Genomic DNA, 24,547 nt, shown 5'->3' with positions numbered 1-24,547 from the left:
TTTTATAACTTACGGTATTTTGATTAGGACATTCTTGGTTGCAAATAGACACACAGCATGATTTTAGTAACAACTAAATCTTGTGATAAGCAGTCAGGGAGAGGCAGAGAGAGAGAGAGTGAGAGAGAGAGAGAAAGAGAGAGGAGAGAGAGAGAGAAAGAGAGAGAGAGAGAGAGAAAGAGAGAGAGAGAGGGGGGCGAGGAGAGGGAGAGAGAAAGAGAGAGAGAGTGAGAAAGAAAAAAGTCGAAAAGTGAGCGATGAATGATTTAGAGAGTGGGTAATAAGAATTTCCCTTGTGGTGTAAAAGTTACTTCCGAGAAATAAATTAAGTACTAGGACGGGACAATTAAGTCCAAGTCTACACTTGAAACGCAGCAATAAATTAAACAAATCGAAAATTACAGTGACATGAAATATCATTTTTTTAGATATGTCTTTGTATTATGTTAAGATCATAGCTTAGGTGTTTTGATTGGGACTCTCTTGGTTGTAAATAAACAAGCATCCAGCATGGTTTTAGTACCAACTAAAACTAGTGTTTAGCACAGAGGGAGAGGCAGAGAGAGAGAGAAAGAAAGGGGAGATAGATGATCTGAAAGAAGAGAGAGAGAGAGAGAGAGAGAGAGAGAGAGAGAGAGAGAGAGAGAGAGAGAGAGAGAGAGCGATAAATGATTTAGAGAGTGTAGAAAGAGAATTTACCTGGTGAGGTAAAATTTACTTCCGAGAAACTAAATTCGAAGATGGGACAATTAGGTTCAAATTCTACATTTAAGACACAGGAATAAATTGAATAAATTAAAAGTTGCAGAAACCTGTTATTTATATTTAGATATATATACACGGCAAAGATGACAAGGATGGAGGCATGAATGTAGATGAAAGATGTTACCGCTACTTGGTGGACACTCAAGAAAACAAAGAAGGTTTAAGCGGGAAACCTGCCCGGAAAGTAAACCCAAGTGCAAATGCCCTAACCACCATCAAAGCGAAAAACCGTGGAGGTGAAAGAGCCAAGAAAGAACAACCAAAAGGAGCAAAAACAAAAGATGAAACAGCCAAAGAAAGAAGCAAACCTGACTACCCATATAACAAAAAGAATAAAAATAGACAGCATACACGAATGTGCAAATTCTACTTGAAAGGTGTCTGCTGGTAGGGAGGTGCTAACTGTCGTTTTGCACACCAAAGACCCCCTACACAAACATGAGACAGGGCGGAAACTGCTTACCGAAAGGAAAGGACTACACACCACCTTCCCCAAAACGGAGATACGCAGATGCAGTGCGTGCTACAAACCAGTCCTATCAACATACTGAAAAGGCAGCTGCTGAACAACAGTCATTTTTGTGCATGGCACAAAATATTGCACAGCAGCTGACCTGGCTACATCAGTCTCACAGATGGGACTATCCCCAATTCACAAGACCACCACAGCAAATAGACCCAACGTGGGCACCACTTGCAGCAACACAGATATCACATCGGTGCTCTTACTGAACATCAAAGGATTGTTAACACTTAGTAACAGGACAAAAATTCCTTTCCTGAGAGACCTTGTTGCATTCAATCAAGCCTTATGCATAGCACTTACGGAAACACACCTGAAACCAGATATAGCAAATGCAGAAATACACATGCCACAGTATGATGTATTACGGACTGACAGAAAAGAAAGGAGTCATGATGGAGTTGCTATGTGCATCCGCGAAAACCTCACACACTAGGTCCTTTTGTCACACTCACATTCAGTATATGACACACTAATTGTACATATAAGACAAGTGAAAAACGTCCCATAAATAACAAGTAGAAGTTCGTGACGCATCCAGTAACGGGTCTCTGCCTATATAGGTCGCCCGTACATATCACAAATGTGTGGTCTGTGTAACCAATGATTTTGAATTCTGAATTCAGACGTCTAAAGAAATCTGGTCACCAAATCTCTGATGAGTCATAGACAACTACGCGTCTGAAGGTATGGCCTCCCCTACTGGTCATGTCCACTACTACCAGCTTACCTGCTGGGTCCAAAGAGATAGACCGTATCGTGAAATCTGCACCTTTTCGAAACAACACAGCACATCCTCTTTCCAATTTCAGTTGATTTGGAGATAAATAGATATAATTCTCACCGAAAATGGGTGCGAGTGCTGGTGGACAGGAAACTCTTCTCTCGCTAATGACTCCATATCTCTCTCTAGTGACCTGGGATCGTTTAGTAGGTGGACCTGCTTCTAAGGTGTTCCCAGGTCACATCATGTGAGTAACATCTGTGTATTGAAGTACAATCTGTTATTGCTTTGTAGTTCGTGTTTATGGCAGTGGGTTTTATTTGCCTTCTTCCCCGTCGCCGTCGTCCTGTGGAAAGTCTGAGTGGTTCCAAGTGGGGAGCTGCATGTTTTAGGAAGTCATTGCCTTTTCTTCTGTTGTTGATTGGAAGCTTTCAGTTGCTGTTGGTGGTGATGTGGTGAATCTTTAGTGGGTGGAAAGTTTTTCAATCACTGTTGTGCTACTACTGCTTAATTTGCTGTTCGGTTTTGGTGTTGCTGTTGCGGCCTCATGCTGCCGTTGGTACTACTCATGTTTTGTCCTCTCCATCAAATGGGGGAGTTGTCATCAGCCAATTAATATTTATTTCTGGAGGGACATACTGAAGTAACGGTTATACTTCCATACATGTTCCTCTGCCTGTGTGGGACCCAACCCAACTAACAAAACTGATTGGTGACTTGCATCAGTTTATCATTCATAAAAAAAGTAGCTTTTCTGATTTTTATACTTCTCAGTTTTCTCTTATATCAATTGATTGATAAATGAATCGATTAATAACTTTGACTAACGATTGTTTTAGTCTTTCCTTTCCTCCAAATTTAATATTACACAACGAAAAAGTACTCACTTCAAATTGATCCTATTCTTCTACGCTAATTATCACTGCTTGTGTTTATGTGTTGTGTAAAAATGAAAGCTATACATTATTACTGTTAATATTTTAACATTGAGCTAACGAAGGTTCTCTTTCTCATTAAAGCCAGAAGCATTTCCTGTAACTTCACAAACCCTATGATATGCCAGTACCACAATTTTATGTACAGTAAATGGGAAAGAGTACAATCAGGAAACGTAAGCGGATCAACAAATGGTAAACAAATATTCTGTATTTTAAATTGCATGAAAATTTTGTTATTTCCCGTAAATGTATGTTTGTCAACTGACATGCCTATTCCTATAAATTCAAATGTATAAATCTTACATAAAGCTCTCAAAGGCTTTTGGTAGATATAAAATAAACCAAAGAGATGTTTTGTGTTGAATAACTTTATCTAATCTTTACCATCAACATTATTGTCATACTAGATAGTCTCGGTACAGTATGCACTTAAAAAAACAAAGGCAGGATTTTGTGAAGGATATTATTTTCACTGACAACTTCTGTTATTTACATTTGCTTAGAAACAACAAACAGAAATACAGATGAGCGTAACCGAAATGCATCTTTACAGACAAATATGCACAGTCAAACATATTTGCAAATTCAGCCGCAAGACCTACTTCTTACGCTAAATATTTTTTCTCGTCTTAACGTTTTCTTTAATTTTTAACTAGCAAATTACCTGGGTTTAGGAGTTGATCTAGACAGTGAGATATCATTTTAACAATCAGTGATTTTAGTTGGTATTTATCACACTCAATGTACCGTGTCTATAACTTGACTCTCCTACCTATAATTCGATATCACGCAAAGAATAGATAGAAAAGAGAATTTTGACTGAGTTGATTGGTCATCATTCAACTAGTGAATATAGAAGTAGATTAGTAATTTTTGTCTAATCTATATCATTAACATAATTGTCATGCTAGATAGTCTGGTGCTGAAGGCTAAAATACTAAACTCTCAAATGAGCGAACATACCAAACGATAAACAGTCGCAGCGAATTTAATGTTTCCAAGGGTCGTCTTATTGAATGACGATTTCATTTACACAATCCAAATAGGTTACTGTAATTAGTTGGTGAGGTTGAAATTAATGGTTACATATTTTTATGAAAATATTCTTTTATATTATGAGATGTATTTTGTAACACTAAGTATAAATTCCTTACAAAATAAATATATTTTCAAATTTCTTCTCTAGATGTGTACATGCAAGCTACTTCTATATACAATACTCTTGGTTTGGCATCACCGAGTGAAAACATTACCAGTAGCTGTGTGCAAATTAGATACAAGATAATCGATAGATGTAACCTGACCATTTATAATGCATTGAACAAGAAATTACTTTTCAGTGTGGCGAGTCAAGGTACAACCCCGTGGCTTATATATCAAATATATATTGAGAAAAATACGCCTACCAAATTTATTTTTCTGAAAGACTATGCGCACAATATATTTTACCGACCTACATATTGTTCAGTTCTACTTGATTATATCAACGTCACGAAAAATAAATGTCCAGATTTAGGTAAGTTTTAAAATTTTTTCTGTTTAATTTCTGTTTCTAAATTCAATGCTTTCGTCTTGACTCATATGCTTAAATAGGTTAAGAAGAGAAAATATTTGATTTTTAATTTTCATTCTTACACCAAATATAATCAATCACTATATTAATCTTATACTAGCCTTAATATTCTTCTTGCATATGTCTTGGTGGGAAAGTTCACTTTGGTTTTGATAATGCTTGCCATAATTTGCTAACAAGTTCAGAGAACAGAGCAAGATGTACATTAGCACATTATATCCAAGTTTCTAGAAGCTTAGAACCATTTTTTACCGACAAATCATTTTAATCTGAGGTTTTAACAATCCCAAGTAATTTTTGAATAAGAGCTTGAAATACAGGCTTGTACATTAATGCAAAGCTTATTCTGATATAAATTGTTAACTTTCATAAGTCTCTACAAAAGCAGTAGTTTTGAATTTCAATTCATTCACACATATTCTATCGTCACAAACCACTGAATGTGTTGATATTTGCTACATCTCTCCGGAGTTCCATGTTTTATTTGTTTTCAATAAAAACTTTAAATAACAGTGCTATGTAAATCTTCATTTTCTTTATTGACAAACATTTGTTACCTCTAAAATTGATCTTAAAATCATCAGATATATTATCTAAGTATATATATATTTCTGCTGCTTTTAAATAATATATATATATATATATATATATATATATATATATATATATATATATATATATATATATATATATAACCAAAATAACCAAAATCCCAAGGAGAGAGAAGTCCTTATGAGGCGGTGTAAGCCCTAAACCCTTCTTTAAGTACGCCAAGGAAACTGCCTGCTTGCGTTGCAAAGTAGATAGAGTCACTCCTTCAAAAAGATGGTTCCCCTACGGGAAACCCGATCAGGATAAGGGAAACATTAAATGAACAATTCAAAATTGTCTTCTCCCCACACCTACGGCACATGCAAGTTAACAAATGTGTAGAATTCTTTAACAATGCAGAAACAGAAAGTGAGGGAGTAACCATTGATTACATCAACATCAAAGAAGTGGATGAAATGCTAGGAAAAGATGATGTAGAAACAAACGCAGCTGCTGGCCCCTATGAATTCCCTGCAATTCTTCTTAAGTCATGCCAACGAGTCCTTCAAAAACTACTTCAGCTTCTTTTTCAGAACTTCCTTGCAAATGGTAAGCTCCTGGACAAACTGAGAGAGGGAATAATATACCCGATTCGTAAGGAAGGAAGATGACATATCCTAGATGACCTATCCTAGATGACTAGATGACCTATCCTCTGATATATATATATATATGTATATATATATATATATATATATATATATATATATATATATATATATATATATATATATATATATATATGTGTGTGTGTGTGTGTGTGTGTGTGTGTGTGTGTGTGTGTATATCGCGATGATAGATCGCTAACCACTACACACATTTTTTTTTCTCTCCTTGTTTCTTTCTGTGTTCCTTTCTGTGGAAGAGTGTAGGCTCGAAACATTAAAAACTTTTTCAATTCCCGAGCGTTACACTAATACATCTATTTGTTCTCTACACCACCTGTCTTCGTCTGTTGTTTTTTTTTTTTGTGAATTCTCCCTTTTGCAACGTCCTGTACCCAGATATGCATCTATATATACATGTAGATGTAGGTATGTACATACATCTACGTATATATGCATATACTCATTTATTATTTGTGTGTATATATATATATATATATATATATATATATACCGTGTTTATCATTTTGTCCATGTTCTTTTGCCACGTCATGTACCCAGTTATGTATCTATATGCACATGTAGATGAAGGTATGTACATACATGTACATATATATGCATATATTCATATATTGTTTATATATATATGTGTATATATATATATATATATATATATATATATATATATATATATATATATATATATATATATATATATATATACATATATATAATTAAATTACGGGCATGCAAAATTTCTAGCACATATGCTGAAGATAGACACCAAATCGTCCCTCCGCTTCAAACATAATCACAATGTTAGACACGTGTTGAACTCGAGGGAGCAAAGTAACGAAAATGCATAGCAATATAATAGCTCTGGATTGACCAATTTCTGTATTTACCCCATGGCTTTTCCTCGTCAGAAGAGTATACTAATGGCAAATTAATGAGGTATTTATACATACCCACAGGAAAGCAAACACAAAGCCATAACTACATATAAATACTACATTTACCTCTAAAATCGAATTTCGAAGCTTACCTCAGCACATGTGTATTCGGTCAAAGTGGCACGTAAGAGGCTATACTGTCCCGTAATGAATAGAAATGTTTTCAGTTATAATAAAGGATATTTTTTTTTATATAATTTTACCAGTGGCCAACATATAAAAATAGGCCTAGTAAAGTGTGGTATGTCTAAATATTTCATTTATTCCCCTTCAGTATGCTCTGCTGACGCGAATAAGCAATGGGGCAAATCTATAAATTGGTCAATCCAGAACTATCTATATTGTTATGAATTTCGGTTAGCTTGCTCCCTCGATTTCACACACACACACACACACACACACACACACACACACACACACACACACACACGCACACACACACACACACATATATATATATATATATATATATATATATATATATATATATATATATATATATATATATATATATATATATATATATACGACGAGCTTCTTACAGTTTCCGCTTACCAAATCCATTCACAAGGACGTCGCCAACTGGAGGCTATAGGAGAAGACATATGCCCAAGATGTCAGGCTGTGTAACTGAAACTGGAATCATGCGGTTAAGAAACAGGCTTCTTACCATACACGGACGCCTCGTCTGCACTGATATATATATATATATATATATATATATATATATATATATATATATATATATATATATATATATATATATATATATATAGCTAGCTAGCTAGAGGCGATGGCTTCTTGGAGCTAATTCACGGCAGCTTTCGTCCTAATTTTGGGACTGCCATGTTGGCTTGGCGATAACTATTAATTTCCAGTACCGCTGCCGTAGTCTCCTTTAGAGAGACTTAGAAATATTAATAACTATATATATATATATATATATATATATATATATATATATATATATATATATATTGGTGCACCAGCATGACCGCAGCCACTTGGCTGAAACACATAAATAAATAAATAAATAAATAAATATATATATATATATATATATATATATATATATATATATATATATATATATATACATATATATTAGTAAGATGTAAAGGATTATCCCAAATCGATTACTAGTTCAGTTTGCTTTCAGGACTATACGATCAAATGGGGGTTAATTTCTACTGCCAAACTATACAGGCTTGGAACCAGTAGATGTGACCAATACATACAAGAATTTTACAGGATTTTGACACACATATGTAATGTAATAAATTCTGGACAGGAACTAGCATTGAGATGCTTTCATATGAAAAAATGTTCATTTGAACTATACAAGTTTTCCAAATGTCGGACTGGACATGATTATCCAGTAAGAACTTGAAATAGAGATTGTTCGCGGCTGACTTAATGGACATCTCTACATTATACTGCGCAGAATTTATAACAGAATATTATTAAACGGGCATATTGATGATATCAAATTAAGGCCCTGAAGATATTGCATCTTTTTACAGTAGGGTTGCAATAGCAACGTCTACAAATCGGTGCAATTGAAACGTGATGGCCTTCAAAGGCGGTATATAATTATCAAATTAAAGGTAATCCTATTGCTACTTCAGAGTAAACATTACACACACACACACACACACACACACACACACATATACATATATTTATCTATCTATCCATCTATCTATCTATCTATCTATCTATCTATCTATCTATCTATCTATCTATCTATCTATCTCTCTCTCTCTCTCTCTCTCTCTATATATATATATATATATATATATATATATATATATATATATATTGAAAAAAAAGTCGTCAGAATTTTGGAATAACTTCTTTCATTTATTGTATACATATATTAGCGCTTTTGTTCGTCTTTCGAACTTGTCAGAGATCTACCTTATTTATATAAAAACAGGTGTTTTGGGGGGTTTTGTTTATAACAGAACATTGTTTTGTTTTTTTGTTTTTTGGGGGTGAGGCTTTGGAGACAATGGAAGATGTATAAGCAAATAGATAGATAGATAGGCAGATAGAGCGATAGATAGATAGACTGATAGTCAGACAGATAGAGAGATGGATGTGGTAAAAGAGAGAGAGAGAGAAGGGCCATTGTATTGAATTGGTCTTTTTAAGGAGTGTAAAAAAATTTTAAAAAAAGGTTAAAAGCTTGTTTACTACTTACTGTATTGTTTTGAGACAGATTTTAGGCACGGTAGAAAAAGGAGGAAGAAAAGAAGAAAAGAAGAAAAGAAAAAATAGAGAATAATGAATAGAAAATATAAAGAAAACAAAAAGTGTCTTCCTGTTCTTTCTTTTGCTTTTAGTTCTTTCATTTTATATTCTTTGTCCTTTCTTTTTATAGACTTTGGGTCCCCTTTAGAATATATTCCTGTCATACATTCATTTATTTATTTATTTTTTGTAAGGTGTAGTTCTGTATGAGAGTATATTAGTATAATCTTTGTAAATTTGCAAAATCGAATTAGTAAAATCAATTTAGTAAAAATAATTATATATATCATATCAAACATATATACATATATATACACACAAAACGTATTCCTTGTTTTTCTTTTTTCTCTTTCAAACATTTAACTTTGGGGAAAAAATTTTTATGAAGAGTAGTTCCATTGCCTTTCGGTATTGTGGATCGTCCCGTGTACATTTATAAAAGGGAAAGGTTTTGAACTTTCCGTCTCCGCATATTTCCAGATGTTTAATTAATGGAATCATTCTTAGTTCTTCTTGTCGGATATGTTGCCTGTGAATTCTTGCACGTTGACAAAGTGAGTTATTCGTTTCGCCAATGTAATTTTCTTTACAGTTTGGACAGGTGATGCAGTATATGAGATTTTGTGTTTTGCAGTTCATATCTGCATTTATTTTAAAAATAGATCCGTTCTTGAATTTTATATGGGAACCACTTTCTATGTATGTGTAGTTGTTGGTATTGTTACACGTTCCACATCTCCTATCACCACATTCTTTTACTATGAATTCTGGTTTAGTCTCTGATCTGAATTCTGCCCTTGTCGGGTATTTTTTAAGGTTCTTTGGTTGGCGTCTGCTATTCCGTAAGGTGTTTTTTTCAATCAGAGTTTTCATCTTAGGGCTTTGAAGGAGTATAGGCAGGTTCGATTTTATGATGTGGAATATGTTAGTTATTTTATGACGTGAAATATGTTAGTTATATATATGTTAGTTATATATATATATATATATATATATATATATATATATATATATGTACGTGTATGTGTATATGTGTATGTATGTATGTATGTGTATGTGAGTGTGTGTGTATACATAGGTGCGTCTTAACCACAGGGTCCCAGGTTCAGTCCTACCATGTCGCCCCTTGGGCAGGTATCCATGAAAAAGATTATTAGTGGATATATTTCGATATAAGAGATCCATAGCTAATAATGGCATAGATTTCATGTTACCTGATTAATCATTTCGTTTCTTATAAAATGGAAGTGATAAAATACTAGTCTGCTTCAATTTCAGGAGTTTAATAACGTGTTTTTAAATTTGTTTTTCCTTGTGTTTACAGTCTGTCCACCGGGAACAATCAAATGTAAGAATGAATATTGTTTCAATGCATCTAAAGTATGTGACAGAGTCAGGGATTGCAGTGACGGTAGCGATGAAAAGAATTGCTGTAAGTCTCCGTTTATTTTCTTCTTTCTTCAATATGATGTTATGTCCTTAAAACAAAGATTTTACTTCCAGCTGACAACTGTGACTGAGAAACGAAAATATAACAGACATTTCTTCTACACATCAGTCTATTGGCAATAAGTTCCAGAGAACCGAGTTTGGCAAACAGTTTTAGCAATTATCTTTTCTTAATATAGAAATCACATTCTTTGACCAAGGTCAGGAAGTGTGAGGGACGTTCCAAATATGAGATGCGTGTTGCTTAATCATTAGGTAATGTTTGAACAACCTAATGATTGAAGAAATGACAAGAGGATAGTCATGTTTGAGTCCGGATATTAATAAGAAATCAAGGATGCATATAATACGAGTATATCGATGACAAACATGTATTGGTGACGGGATTAGTTGATATAGACGGCAGAGGATGGGAAGTGATTCGGTCTCTGCACCCATGGCATTAGTATTCGATGTTGAGCTAAGACAAGAAAAGTTGCGATTATGTAATTGTCTAAGGACAATGACTTTAAAGAGTGAAGTAAGATGATATCAGAAGTAGAAAGACAAACAATTGAAGTGCTGTTGGTAGTTTGGGGACATTAAAGGCGAAAGCGGATTCAGTTTAGAAAGACAAAAATACACGTCTTTTAATATGTTTTATCATATATATATATATATATATATATATATATATATATATATATATATATATACATGTATATGTATGTTATAAATATCTGGGGCTAAAACAACAGTAATATCGTCCTTTACATAACTGTCACGTTATGTTGGCATATAAACATTACTACACGCATACACACACACATACATACACACACATACATACATACACATACGCACGCACACACACACGCACACACACATATGTTTCGAGATCAGCAATAAATTTTCGCAGGAAAGAGCATATAGTATTTTTCAAGTGGAATGAGTTGTCATCACTAGCTGGTGATGAACACACACTGAGGACGGGTAACCAGCCAGAAACTCGAGTCTGTGTGTATCACGTAAGGCTAAAGATAGGAGCGATGACCTGCCATCGCAAATACTAATCGAACACAGAATGTGTGTCATTAGCCAACTGGAAGAGATGTCTTCCTGGGACTATTACTGTCAGTAACACTGTCCTGTATCAGACGCCACACTTGGCTGGCAATTATATATATATATATATATATATATATATATATATATATATATATATATATATATATATATATATATATATATATATATATATATATATATATATATATATATGGGGGAATTTACGAAAAAACAACAGACGAAGACAAGTGGTAAAAACAACAAATGGATGAATTAGTATAACGCTCGGGAATAGAGAAAGTCTTTGACGTTTCGAGCCTACGCTCTTCAACTGAAAGGAACACAGAAAGAAACAAGGAGAGAAACAAGGAGAAAATTATAAATGTAGTGGTCAGCGATCTATCATGGCGAATGCCTGACAGAAGGATCACACAGGAGAGTTAAGAAAAAGGGGAGATAACAAAGAAGTGGTGAACCCAAGACGAGAAGCTGCGTGTGTGTAAGAGAATGCTGGTGATCTTAACGTATGCATGTGTGTATGTAGGTGTGAAGGTGTGAAAATGTGGGGAAGGGAATTGGTCAGTGCTAGTGTGTACGTGGTGGTGTGTTGTGAAATGATGTGTTGTGTGATATGGTGTAGCATGGTGTGATGTGAAGGTGTTGGGAGGTGGGGGAGGTGCAGGTGGAGGAGGCGCAGGTGGGGAGGCGCAGGCGAGGGAGGCGCAGGCGGGGGAAGTGCAGGTGGGGGAGGCGGTGGAAGTGCAGGTGGGGGAGGCGGGGGAAGTGCAGGTGGGGGAGGCGCAGGCGGGGGAGGCGCAGGCGGGGGAGGTGCAGGCGGAGGAGGCGCAGGCGGGGGAGGCGCAGGCGGGGGAGGCGCAGGTGGGGAGGCGCAGGCGGGGGAGGCGAGAGTGGGGAAAGCATGGGTGGAGTGTGGGTTAGGCTGAGGGTGGGGGTAGAGGTAGGGGTATGTGGGTAGGCAGAGGTTGGGGTGGGTGTAAGGGATAGGATAGGGTGGGATGGGAAGGTAGGGTAGGAGTTGTAGGGGTGGGATGGGCTTATGAGGGAGGGTTGACGATGAAGGGGGAAGGGGAAGGGGAAGGTGGATATAAGAGAGGGGAGGTGGGTATGGGAGGAGGGAGAAAGCGAGGAGAGAGAAAGAGAGGAAGCGAGTAAGAGAGAGAGAGTAAGAGAGAAGAGAGAGAGTAAGAGAGAAGAGAGTGAGTAAGAGAGAAGAGAGTAAGAGAGAAGAGAGTAAGAGAGAAGAGAGTAAGAGAGAAGAGAGTAAGAGAGAAGAGAGTAAGAGAGAAGAGAGTAAGAGAGAAGAGAGTAAGAGAGAAGAGAGAAAGAGTAGGGGTGAAGAGAAGTAAAGAGAAGTAGGATTCGGAAGAGGAGAGGGGAGGTGGTGGGAGGAGAGGAAAGGGGAGGTGGTGGGAGGAGAGGAGAGGTGGGTGGGAGGAAGTAGGAGGGCGGGCGGAGGGGGAGAGAGAGAGGCAGGGGATGGGGTTAGATGAAGAGGGGAGGGGCGTTGAGCCCATGTGGCGCAAAGGAGCGAAGAGAGAAGATTAATCCCTGTTCACGGCGCAAATATATATATATATATATATATATATATATATATATATACTTTTCTTTTTTATTTCTCCTCGTATTGCAACTGCGTTAATTTGGTTGTCGTTGAATTCTCTACTGAAACTATTCATCGAAAATCTTATATGCAGGATCCTCTTCCAATTATATAATAATAGGCGTTGGGAAGGGCATTAAATATACCTTGATAATGATCACAATAAGAATTACGGTGACGCCTACGATGACGAAGGCAATGATGATGATGATAACGGTTATGATGATGCTGATAATATTATTGATGATGCCAATGATTTTGATTACAGCAAACGTAGATAATGATGCTGTACACGATAACATTGACGATGATAATGAGAAAAATGTTCATAATTGTGTATGCATAAACTGATTGATTGATTTTATTTTAATTTTTATTTATCAATTTTTTTTAGTTGAAAACTCCATTTCCTGCAATTTCACGTCAAGTTACAGCTGCGGTTATAAACTCCATCGCGCGTTTGTGCATGTATCTAAGCAACTACCTAAACATTTGATATCACCTTTTATTCCTGGCAAGTATTGAAATTCCTTAAGTCTCAAAATAAACATTTTTCTATTATGCTTTCATTTCTCCTTCATCTTCTCTTCTCTAACTCTCTTTCTTTCTCTTTCTTTCTTTCTTTTCTCACTCTCTCTCTCTCTCTCTCTCTCTCTCTCTCTCTCTCTCTCTCTCTCTCTCTTCACTCATCTTTTTTACCCTTTCTTTATGTAAAGTCCTTGCTGTAACATTAGTTTGAAAAGGTTTAACGAAAGCGCCCACACACTAAAAGAAACTTATTCCGAATAAAGTTAATAACATGCTTTTAAATGATTTCATTATTTTTTTAAAATCACCTTTACTCTTCAAAAACCCTATTAAGTAATTCTCATAGACTTATGTATATATATATATATATATATATATAACGGCACAATAACTTTAGCAACCGATATGTATTTTTATTTTCATATTTCCTTTTATACTTTCTGTATCTCTCCCTTTCCAAAATAACTCCTTATATGATGAACTTTACTAATTCCTTCTATTGAAATTCGTTTAACTGGTCTCTGATGATGGGATATCATTTATTTCTCTGAAACAGCTGTAAGACAACCTTTATCTTTTTAAACGTCCTAGAAATATCACATTGTCTCGGCCTTGTTTCCTTATTTTATTTAACACACACACACACACACACACACGCACACATGCACACACACACACAAACACACACACACACACACACACACATACCTGCAGAACCTTTTGTTAGTCATCTCTGCCTGTGTGTTTCCAACTTGTCTAGCACGTTTCTTAACACTATACAAATACATTATAGCCTTTGGGCAACAAACTTTCTGACTGAAATTGGTAAAAAGAAAACTGTATGAAATACCTATCAGATAGCTTGTATCTATGAATAGACGAGTGTCTTATCACAAAGCCCATTGTCATGTGCTGAATCTATTCGAAGATTAAGTTAAATGTTCAAGATTCTGTACAATGCCCAACCACTTGCTACTATTAGCGTGTAGTTCATTGAATGATCAACTACAATCTTCCTTTGTTGAAAGAAACGCAACACCCGTTGATTCCTCATTCAGGCTATCACTCGGATGAAGACGGATCACTTTATCGATTTGATATTGGTAAGGATGTAAAAATCTTTGTTACAACATCAGATAAATAAAGTGATTTGAGAGCTATTTGGAATATTTTTGTGTTTTAAAATATATAAATATATTTGTTACTATTTCAAAAATTAATAATTAATATTTGAAAAATCCCAAATATAAATTCTGATTTCTTCTGCTCAGTCGCTTCATGATTCAGTAACTATGCTATAATTTCTAATCCTTTCCCTTTTTTTATATACAGGCACTCTGCAGGTTTTTGGAGGAAAAGGGGAAATCTTATCACCCGCTGAAATATTGGGAAAGTCATGTGTAAAATTCAGGTATATTACACAAGGTGCTGTAGTCGGAAATTTCTCTATTATTTCACATAAACTGAATTCTGATGGTAAAGTTACACGTTCTTTAGAATGGAGCGAAACATTTTTCAATGATAAAGATGGAATCTATGAAGGACAAATTCAGACTCAAGGAGGAAATATTTTCTTCAAAATCAAAACATATTTAGAGTCTGGAAGCTTATCTCTTGATGACATCACAGTATCTAAAGGAGTCTGTCTTAAATTGAGTTAGTACTTACTTTCTATTTTATTTTATTTTATCGTACTTGTATTATATGATATTTTACTTCAAATAGCTTTCGACGATTGCTACAGGTAAGAGACATTTTAGCATAGGTCTGGTCAATGAGAATTCACGTGAAGTTAATAACCACAGTTTCAAAGCTCATACCCATCCCATTGAAACTACTCAAATAAAACTATGTCTGCTACGCCTTTCTACTAAATGTTTAGATGCAATCGTACAATGAGAAATGATGAATCCACAAAGCTATTGCTAACATTTGCAAAAACACAAACCAACAAAATATTTTGGTTGGCTTTTTAAATTCTAGTTGGTTGGCAATTAACGGTTTTAGATAGTTCATCAGAAAAGATACTGTACGAAGATTAAGAGTTTCGAATGAATGTACCTATTTAACACATGCTCTTATTACTGGTTGCGCATGGGTTTTTGAGATATACAATGACTATCACCTCTTTCAACATACCAGTGATTCTACTGCACATGAGCATCCACAGTTTATAACACGTACACCGTGTTGACTTACTATTTACTACCTATTCCTTTCCTGCGTATAGTGCAAGACCATTTATCTGATGGCTGAAAGGTTCTGCCTTACCTTTAGTATTTGATTAAGTTTACCATGAAGTTGTGAGAGTTTAGCTTTCGTTTCCACGTCTAGAATTTTCTCTGGCCACCACAAAATTAGAGAGCATGAAGTTTTAACAAAAGATTTCTCGTGATCAAAAGAACCTAATTATATTGTCTTTCCTACTTCCTAAATGCTTCCGCTGTTGTCTCACTACAAAAACAACCTTGATAGTCTACAAACTGACACAAAGCTGATATGAATTCCATCCAGGTTACTCCCGTTTTTATCTCTTCCAGTAACTTTTATAATCTGGTCTATCAATTAAAATACTTATGAAGTTGATTCTCACTTGTGAATACCATTTATTTTTAAAGTATTCAAGAGTGATTGAGTATATGAAGATAGGTAATCCGTTTTCCCCATGCGGTTATGACCATGATGCTGGCAACCTCAGTGGCTTGTCTCTTCTATAGTTCTATTTGTGGTAGGTAATTTCTCTCTTATGTTCTTCTTGTCGAGCAGCTACTCCTAATAACATTTGCATACCTCTTTCATTTCAATCGGAGGAAAGGCAGGCATGCCGTTATCATTTTTTTCTTTTCTACTCTAGGCTCTAGGCCTGAAATTTTGCGGAGGGGACAGGTCGATTACATCGACCCTAGTGCATCACTGGTACTTAATTTATCGACCCTGAAAGGATGAAAGGCAACGTTGACCTCGGCGGAATTTGAACTAAGAATATAAAGTCGGACGAAATGCCGTTAAGCATTTTGTACGGCATGTTAATGATTCTGCCAGTTCACCGCCTTAATGCCGTTATCATTCTGCACGCACGTGTTTAAAATTTGATTCAATTTTTGTGTGTATAAAACCTTTTTGTGTATAAAATTCGCTATCATTCATGTTTCCTAAATTCTGTTTGTCGTGTTAAATAAATATTTTTAATATTCTTTCTTTTGTAAACTTTAAGAATCATTACTAAATGTATTTCAACAGTATTATTTTTAATGCAAATATAACAGAAACTTCAAATACATATATTTTAAATATTGAGGTATATTGATTTGCTTAACTTTTATTATATCGTATTTTATATCATTTGAACTGCTGGAAATAAGTCATCTTCTAAAAGCTTCATTCACCAATTAAAAGTATTGTTGAGATTGTAAATATTCTTAATATGTACTCTACACTCTAACAACGGACTCATGTTTCAGGAAGTTATGATCAAGTCAAATATTTAGAACTTTAATCAATACCAGTCATTATTTCTATTAATTATAGATTGTCCAGAAAATACCTTTGTGTGTCCCGACAAGACCAAATGTATTCATGAAAAGAACAAATGTAACAATTATTGGAATTGCAAAGACGGCAGCGATGAAAACAAATGTCGTAAGTAAACACATAACATTATTAAATGGTGTCAACTAAGAAGAGATGAGTATTAGTTTATAGAACAAAAAAACCTTAATACGCTTTATAGGCAGTGGATCAGATATAATATTTTACAATACTTATTCCAAGGAATTCAAATTCCTTACACAAGTCAACTTTGTTTTTCATCCTTCATTGAACGATAAGTAAACTATGAATTTATGGCCATTGGCTGATGGAAACGTCAAAGTTTCGTATGAGATGTTTTGCGACATTTGTTTCGAGCCAAAGCATTCTGAGATCACACACAAACCTATCCTTAATGGATGGAAAACTTATTTCGTTGCCCAGTTTAACACCACCAGTTGATTTTGATAGCTTTTAGCAGAGACTACACTGTTGAAAGTATTTATGGTAGGTTTCTGGCTTGAGGATACATCACTCTCTAACTTGACTCGAAGATCGGGTAAAGGTTCATAGGCCCCACACTATCTATTGACTAAGTTATGTAAAATATTTTTGTTATCCATATATGTTTGATTACATAAGTATGTTTATATGCAATGTTTGTACACACACACACATACACACAAACACACACACACAAATACGCACACACAGAAACACACACAGACACACACACATATACACACACACATACACACGTATCTGGTAGTGATGACTGGTTCGGGAATTCCAGGTTTTTAATGAATGTAGAATCATCTATTGTAACCTAGGTCTACTCTGACTCGGGATAATCAAACTCGTTAATGTCACAACTTGGGATTAATAAGCGTATCGTGGGATTGCTTTCGGACCCAGTGTAGATGTGACCCTTCGGCGCTTTTGCTGCTCATCTAAGAGAAAGTAATTCCATATAAATACTACAATCTGATAACTACTGGCCTCGTGGCACTTGTTGCATTAGACCAATACAAGTTTGAAAGACGAGAGAGGAGAACTGGTTCTACACAAACCATACCCATTATAATATTAAACTGTCGCTGTCCGGCAGGATAATTTATTGAGTTTTTAAAAAGGTTGTAGGAGTGAACCCCTATAGAATATCTGGAGGGAGAGACACTAAGTCAGATATGTAATCAATATGTGACACGCTTAAGGCGTCATGGATGCTGTGAACAAATTGATAGTCTTTCCCTCGTGACATTTCCACGAGTGCAGAGGTACTAATTACACACGGGACTCGGCACTTGCTTCTGTAAACAGCCCAGGCATAGCAAAAGAGGAAAGTTATTTCTCTTCTCTATAAGTAAAAACAATGAATTTCATTGGGCTTTTATTGTATAACTATGAGAATAAAACAGAGGAACGAAAGCAATTGGCGAAAATATTTTAATGAATTTACATGAGGGTTACATGTGGGAAATCCAATCAAAAATTATTATTCATATTTTTATTATGAAAAATTGGATAACATAGTCAGAAAAATGGATCGAAAACTGTGTTACCGAGTGAAGGAATGCTGTGGGATATAGTAGAACGTTTTTCAAAGAAGAAAGAAGACATATAAGAAGGAAATTATTAAACATCGATTTGCAACTGTTAAAAACATTCCACAGGAGTGGCTGTGTGGTAAGTAACTTGCTTACCAACCACATGGTTCCGGGTTCAGTCCCACTGCGTGGCATCTTGGGCAAGTGTCTTCTACTATAGCCTCGGGCCGACCAAAGCCTTGTGAGTGGATTTGGTAGACGGAAACTGAAAGAAGCCTGTCGTATATTATGTGTGTATATATATATATATATACGTGTGTGTGTGTGTGTGTGTGTTTGTGTGTCTGTGTTTGTCCCCCTAGCATTGCTTGACAAACGATGCTGGTGTGTTTATGTCCCCGTCACTTAGCGATAGAATAAGTTACTAGGCTTACAAAGAATAAGTCCTGGGGTCGATTTGCTCGACTAAAGGCGGTGCTCCAGCATGGCCGCAGTCAAATGATTGAAACAAGTAAAAGAGTAAAAGAGTATATAAAACACTATTGAAAGACCTTGGATATCAACAAAAATATGCAAGGAGACTTATGATTTCACACATTAATAAAACACCGAATGTTATCAGTATTAAAACGCTCTGCAAGAAAGATGATTTTTGACCATCAAAAATATGGTCTGATGAAAGCAAATCCTGCCAATTTTCCAGGTGAAGACAAATATACGTGGTGCACCACAAGCCAATGGAGATCCAAACAATACTGAGAAAATGAGAAAATAGTCATTCATTTAGGATATATTTATGTGTAAATAATGAATACACACAGATATATATATTCAATCTTGGGCGTATTTTACTGGGTCCGAGTGAGAAAAAAATAAGTGATGAGAACTGCCATAGGAAGTTTGCAAGACATGGTGCATCGATTACCACAGTAGAGTCATGATGGAACGGACGCTGGAAGAGGTGGAGTAGACCAAGAGGAGGACCAAGGAAAAGCATGGTTGCAGTACTTTCGGGAACGACATGAATACGATAGGATTTAATCCTAGTGGAGCCTAGAGGAAGGTGAAAGTTCGTTGACCGTTGTGCCGATAACACTGGGAGATCTAAGAGTTAAGAGAAATATATGTCCATATAAAGATATATAAAGACATGCATGTATAAATATATTCACATATGTACTATGTACGCATGTATGCATATATATATATATATATATATATATATATATATATATATATATATATATATATATAACAGTAATAATATTTGTCTCCTATTAGGAAACAAAAAAGTTTATATAGGACTGCAAAAGAAATGCTCAAATATAAGTGAGACGAGGATAAAAACGCATTAGTAACAGAATAAAAACATTATGTTCGGGTCAACGACTCAACAAAAACAACACCCCTCAAACAAACAATCATATATAAAAAGATACACCATGGTCCACAAACACATAACAAAAGCATATAATATAAAATTAATACATATATATATATATATATATATGTATATATATTTAGTCGCCTTATTTTATTTTTAGACCTTTTGTATTCTATTATATATAAAATATATATCTTACGTTTTTTTATATATATTTTTAACTCGAATTAGATATATTTGTATTTTTATTAGAATATATGCTTTGCTTTTTAAAATTGTACACTTTATATATATAGGTATTAATTTTATATTATATGCTTTTCTTATGTGTTTGTGGACCATGGTGTATTTTTTATATATGATTGTTTGTTTGAGGGGTGTTGTTTTTGTTGAGTCGTTGACCCGAACATGTTTTTATTCTGTTACTAATGCCTTTATATATATATATATATATATATATATATATATATATATATATATATATATATATATATATATATATATATATATATATATATATATATATATATATATACATATACATATATATATATACATATATATATATATATATATATATATATATATATATATATATATATATATATATATATATATATATATATATATATATATATATAATTACCTGCATGTATTATGTTAGTATATGTATGAAATTATCCGATAATTCCGACAAGACTGTAAGTCCCTGTGTTAAATCCTGGATGTTGTTGTCTTTATAAGTTTCAAAAGATATAATCTTCAGAAGTAATTTAATTTCCAAATAAATTTTAAAGTAATCTTGGCATTATAGGTCTATATGAGAGGGTCTCTCAAGATAAATACTACAGTAATACGGCGTTCTAACGATGCATCCATATGAAGTAGGATATAAAGATTGCCATTTGCTACTATTACTGATTCTCTTGTTAATATTTAATTTGAAAGTAATTCATATAAAAGAAAAGTATCCATATTCTATTTATGTAATTCATATTGCATTTTGTGTATATTAATACAAGCCAGTAGGATTTCTGTATCAGCATAAACTGTTTCATCTCCATAAATTGCTATTGTCGGGTTCTTTCCCTAAATCACTTTTGTGCAAAGGTATCTTGCCCGGAATTGTTAAGTAAACCCTTAAAAGGATGGTAACGAAATACAATGGTAAAGAAAGTTTAAGTTTACATTATAATCTCGAATGATGCCAATAGGATCTGAATGGTTTTGCAATAAAGTATGTTTGTCTATTATGAATAGTTTATTGATTAGAAAGAATCCTAATACAAAACTCATGAAATGATCAACATTTTGTTACGTACACATTTTAAACACTAATACACCATACTTAGTTCTCTCAAAGCAGTCATAGAACTATTAATAACTTCTGCAAAGCCATTAACCACAGTTTTCGTAAAACATCCGTGTTTTATATTCAAGATTTTATATAAAACGTATTATATTATTGTTAATAATTTACGTTCATTATTTGATCTTCTACTAATTTTCTCTTAATTTAAATTTCAGCAAATACTCTCGACTGTCATTTTGAAGATAGCAATATGTGCGGCTGTAAAAGTTTCCCGCCGAATTCTTGGGTAATTGATTTCGGAATAAGATCTAAGAATCCGCGTTACGATTACTCAGAAGGAACAGCTTACGGTGAAACATTTTCCAATATTTCAATTTTGCCTTGAATTGATATCTATTATAGCCTGAAAGCATGTATCGGATATGCGTACAATACACTATCTCTTCATAATTATATGTTTCCCTTTTCCTATAGTTAATTCTTATTTTAACTCACTTTTTCACAGATCAATATCTTCGTTCAGTATTCATCCTAAAATTTACAAGCACTTTCTCAAGCAATTTAATATTTAAATTGCTAATAAAAAATAATTAATCCACTTGTAATCGCAGAGTAGCGTATACAATTAATATTGTCTATGTTTCATTACTACATATAATAGATTTTATACTTTCTTCTATATTGCAAGGAGAATTTTTCTTATCAACAAATGTATCAAAATCTATAAACTATTGTTGCTCATTTTGCTTGCTTTCTCATGATGATGTTTACTTACAATAAAAATATTTTCTGTTTTTAGGCCAATATATAAGTCTCATCTCCACTAAAGAAAGCCGACTAGAATTGCCTAAAATAACCAGGGCAAGTAATTTCTGTTTGGACTTTTATTATATATTCTCCGGATATGGTAATCTGTCAGTCTATAGCAATAAGACTTTGCTAATGAAACTTTCAAAATTTGATGCTGAAATCTGGACAAATGCTTATGTTACACTGTCTAAGGGAGTTCACAATATTTCCTTTGTATACTCAGGTGGAAACATAACTACACTGGCTGTCGATAGTGTGGTAACAAAATCAGGCGAATGTCCAAAGAAAGGTAAGCTATGTGAAGTTTTTTTCTTTTTTGTTTTTGATATTTTATTTCTGTAAACGAACAGTTATGGATAAACATATGGAAATGACAAGTACATACACAGGCTGTAAAAATTTGGTTCCAGCACTATTCATTTAAAGTTTCTTTCGTCCACTTGAACAAAACCTCCGTTGTATAAAGCTTAACAACTGTTAAAAGTGGGCATAAATATAGAAAATATAGCTTAGACAAATCTAAGGGCCTCTTACTATGTCGACAGTGTGAGTAATACTTAATTCTATTCCTATCTAAAGTTACTTGACATGCTTCAAGCTTAATGAGAAAATCTTAAATCTATTTACTTCACCTTTTAAATTTCCATTTAAATCATGGTTTGATCTGGGTGATCAGTAACCATATTCGGGTAGTTTATTTTGAATGTATGCATTGCAATCCTACAGGACTTTCATTTTGGAGAATTTATTTCTAACGCGAGTTAATGTTCAACTACCTGAAATTAGTGATATTTATATAAGTAGGAGATTAATCATCAAAGGCTATATATATTACGAATAATATGATCTAATGTGATCATTATGCATATTAAATGCAAATATAGCAGACTCTCTGATATGTAATCATAGCTGATGTAAGGATCGATTAACAAAGTTTTAGCCAGCACAAACACCTTCTAAGTTGTTTAAACTTATTAACTTCACTAATAAAGTTCATTCCAATAAGATAAGATGATCGCAATGTTTGTTCAATATAGACCAAATAGGTTAACATAGAATGTGGTCTTTAAAACCAACTGTTGAAAGCAATAAAAATTCGACAATCTTTCTCCAACTATTTATTCCCTTTCACTAAAAGAGAGATAATTTTCATTCATGCAGGATGTAACTAAGGGAATCAAATTATATTGATATTTATTCCTTTGATGAAAACGAAAATCATTTTTGCTTATAAGTGAACTTAAAATACAGAGGTAAAGAACAAGATGCAGTGAGGCGTGTTTGATATGTCAATTTTCCAAACGTCAATACAGCCAGTGCTTATTTCCTCTCTCAGGTGAGAAATAAATCATTTGTATTGTTGCATCCAGATGGATTAGCATATATTTCCAACAGATAGTATATTGCTTAATTACACAACAATATGCCTGCGGTGAATTAACTAAAAACATTAGTTATTATACAGTACTTATCCTCCATTCATCCCCCTTTCTCATGGAACGTATCCTAATGATATAATATAAATCAGTGTTCTTTGGCTAAATATTTATTCAGGAGCAACAGTTCTATAAGGTATTGCCCATAGACATATTCTTGATTATTCTCTTAAATCTTGTAATTGTAGTATATCACTTAGGTTACTCTACAGACAATTTAATTCTTACGAAGAGATGCGTAGGCACGACTGAGTGGTCCAAAGGCTCAGTTTGCAACCACGTGATTTTGGTTTTACTCCAACTGCACGGCACCTGGACAAGTGTCTTCTGGCATTGCTTTGGGTCGACCAATACCTTGTGAGTGACGAAAAGTTTGTGGAAGCTTGTCGGTTGTGTGCGTATGTGTGTGTGTTTGTGTGTGTGCGTATGTGTTTGTGTGTGTGTGCGTTCCCCTACGACCGTTGCACAACTGGTGTTGGTTTTTGTACTTGCCCGTAACGTAACGGATTGGCAAAAGAATATGTACAACGCTTAAAGAATAAGTACTGGAGTTGATTTATTCGACTAAACCCTTCTAAGCAGAGTCCCAGCATGTTTCATTGTGAGAATAGTTTTAGGACGCCTTGGCCATCATGTCAAAGATAAGCTAAAAAACATAGAAGACATAAAAAAAACATGTGGATTCGATCAAATATTTTAGTCTTCTATTTATCTCAATAAAAGGTGAAGTGAAATAGTAATTAAGGTGACTTTTACTCATATCTGGGATCGAGAAGTGTAATTTTGCAACAACTCTAATCTAACCAAGCATCAAAATGTGTACAGAAATTACAATTATCATAACATACTTATAGTGTTAAAAAATATCAAAACTTGCAAATATATTCATTAACATATTACACAGACACATTCACACACACACTTGTACTTGCATACATACATAATATATATATA

General features: G+C 34.3%; 1 protein-coding gene across 1 annotated transcript in view; it reads left to right on the top strand.

Annotated features, from left to right (window-relative positions):
* Nucleotides 1–24,547, top strand: part of LOC106877512 (MAM and LDL-receptor class A domain-containing protein 1) — a 143,535-nt gene that overhangs the window by 81,470 nt on the left and 37,518 nt on the right. The window contains exons 17-24 of the mRNA XM_089349699.1: nt 3,032–3,142; nt 4,137–4,466; nt 10,253–10,360; nt 13,443–13,562; nt 14,909–15,232; nt 17,105–17,215; nt 21,563–21,697; nt 22,147–22,446. Of these exons, the coding sequence (XP_089205825.1) occupies nt 3,032–3,142; nt 4,137–4,466; nt 10,253–10,360; nt 13,443–13,562; nt 14,909–15,232; nt 17,105–17,215; nt 21,563–21,697; nt 22,147–22,446 (1,539 nt within the window). The remainder of the gene's footprint in view (nt 1–3,031; nt 3,143–4,136; nt 4,467–10,252; nt 10,361–13,442; nt 13,563–14,908; nt 15,233–17,104; nt 17,216–21,562; nt 21,698–22,146; nt 22,447–24,547) is intronic.

The sequence above is a fragment of the Octopus bimaculoides genome, chromosome 3 (assembly GCF_046866305.1).
Source record: "Octopus bimaculoides isolate indiv1 chromosome 3, ASM4686630v1, whole genome shotgun sequence".
NCBI lineage: Eukaryota > Metazoa > Mollusca > Cephalopoda > Octopoda > Octopodidae > Octopus > Octopus bimaculoides.
This window is presented reverse-complemented; position numbering and strand designations above follow the sequence as displayed.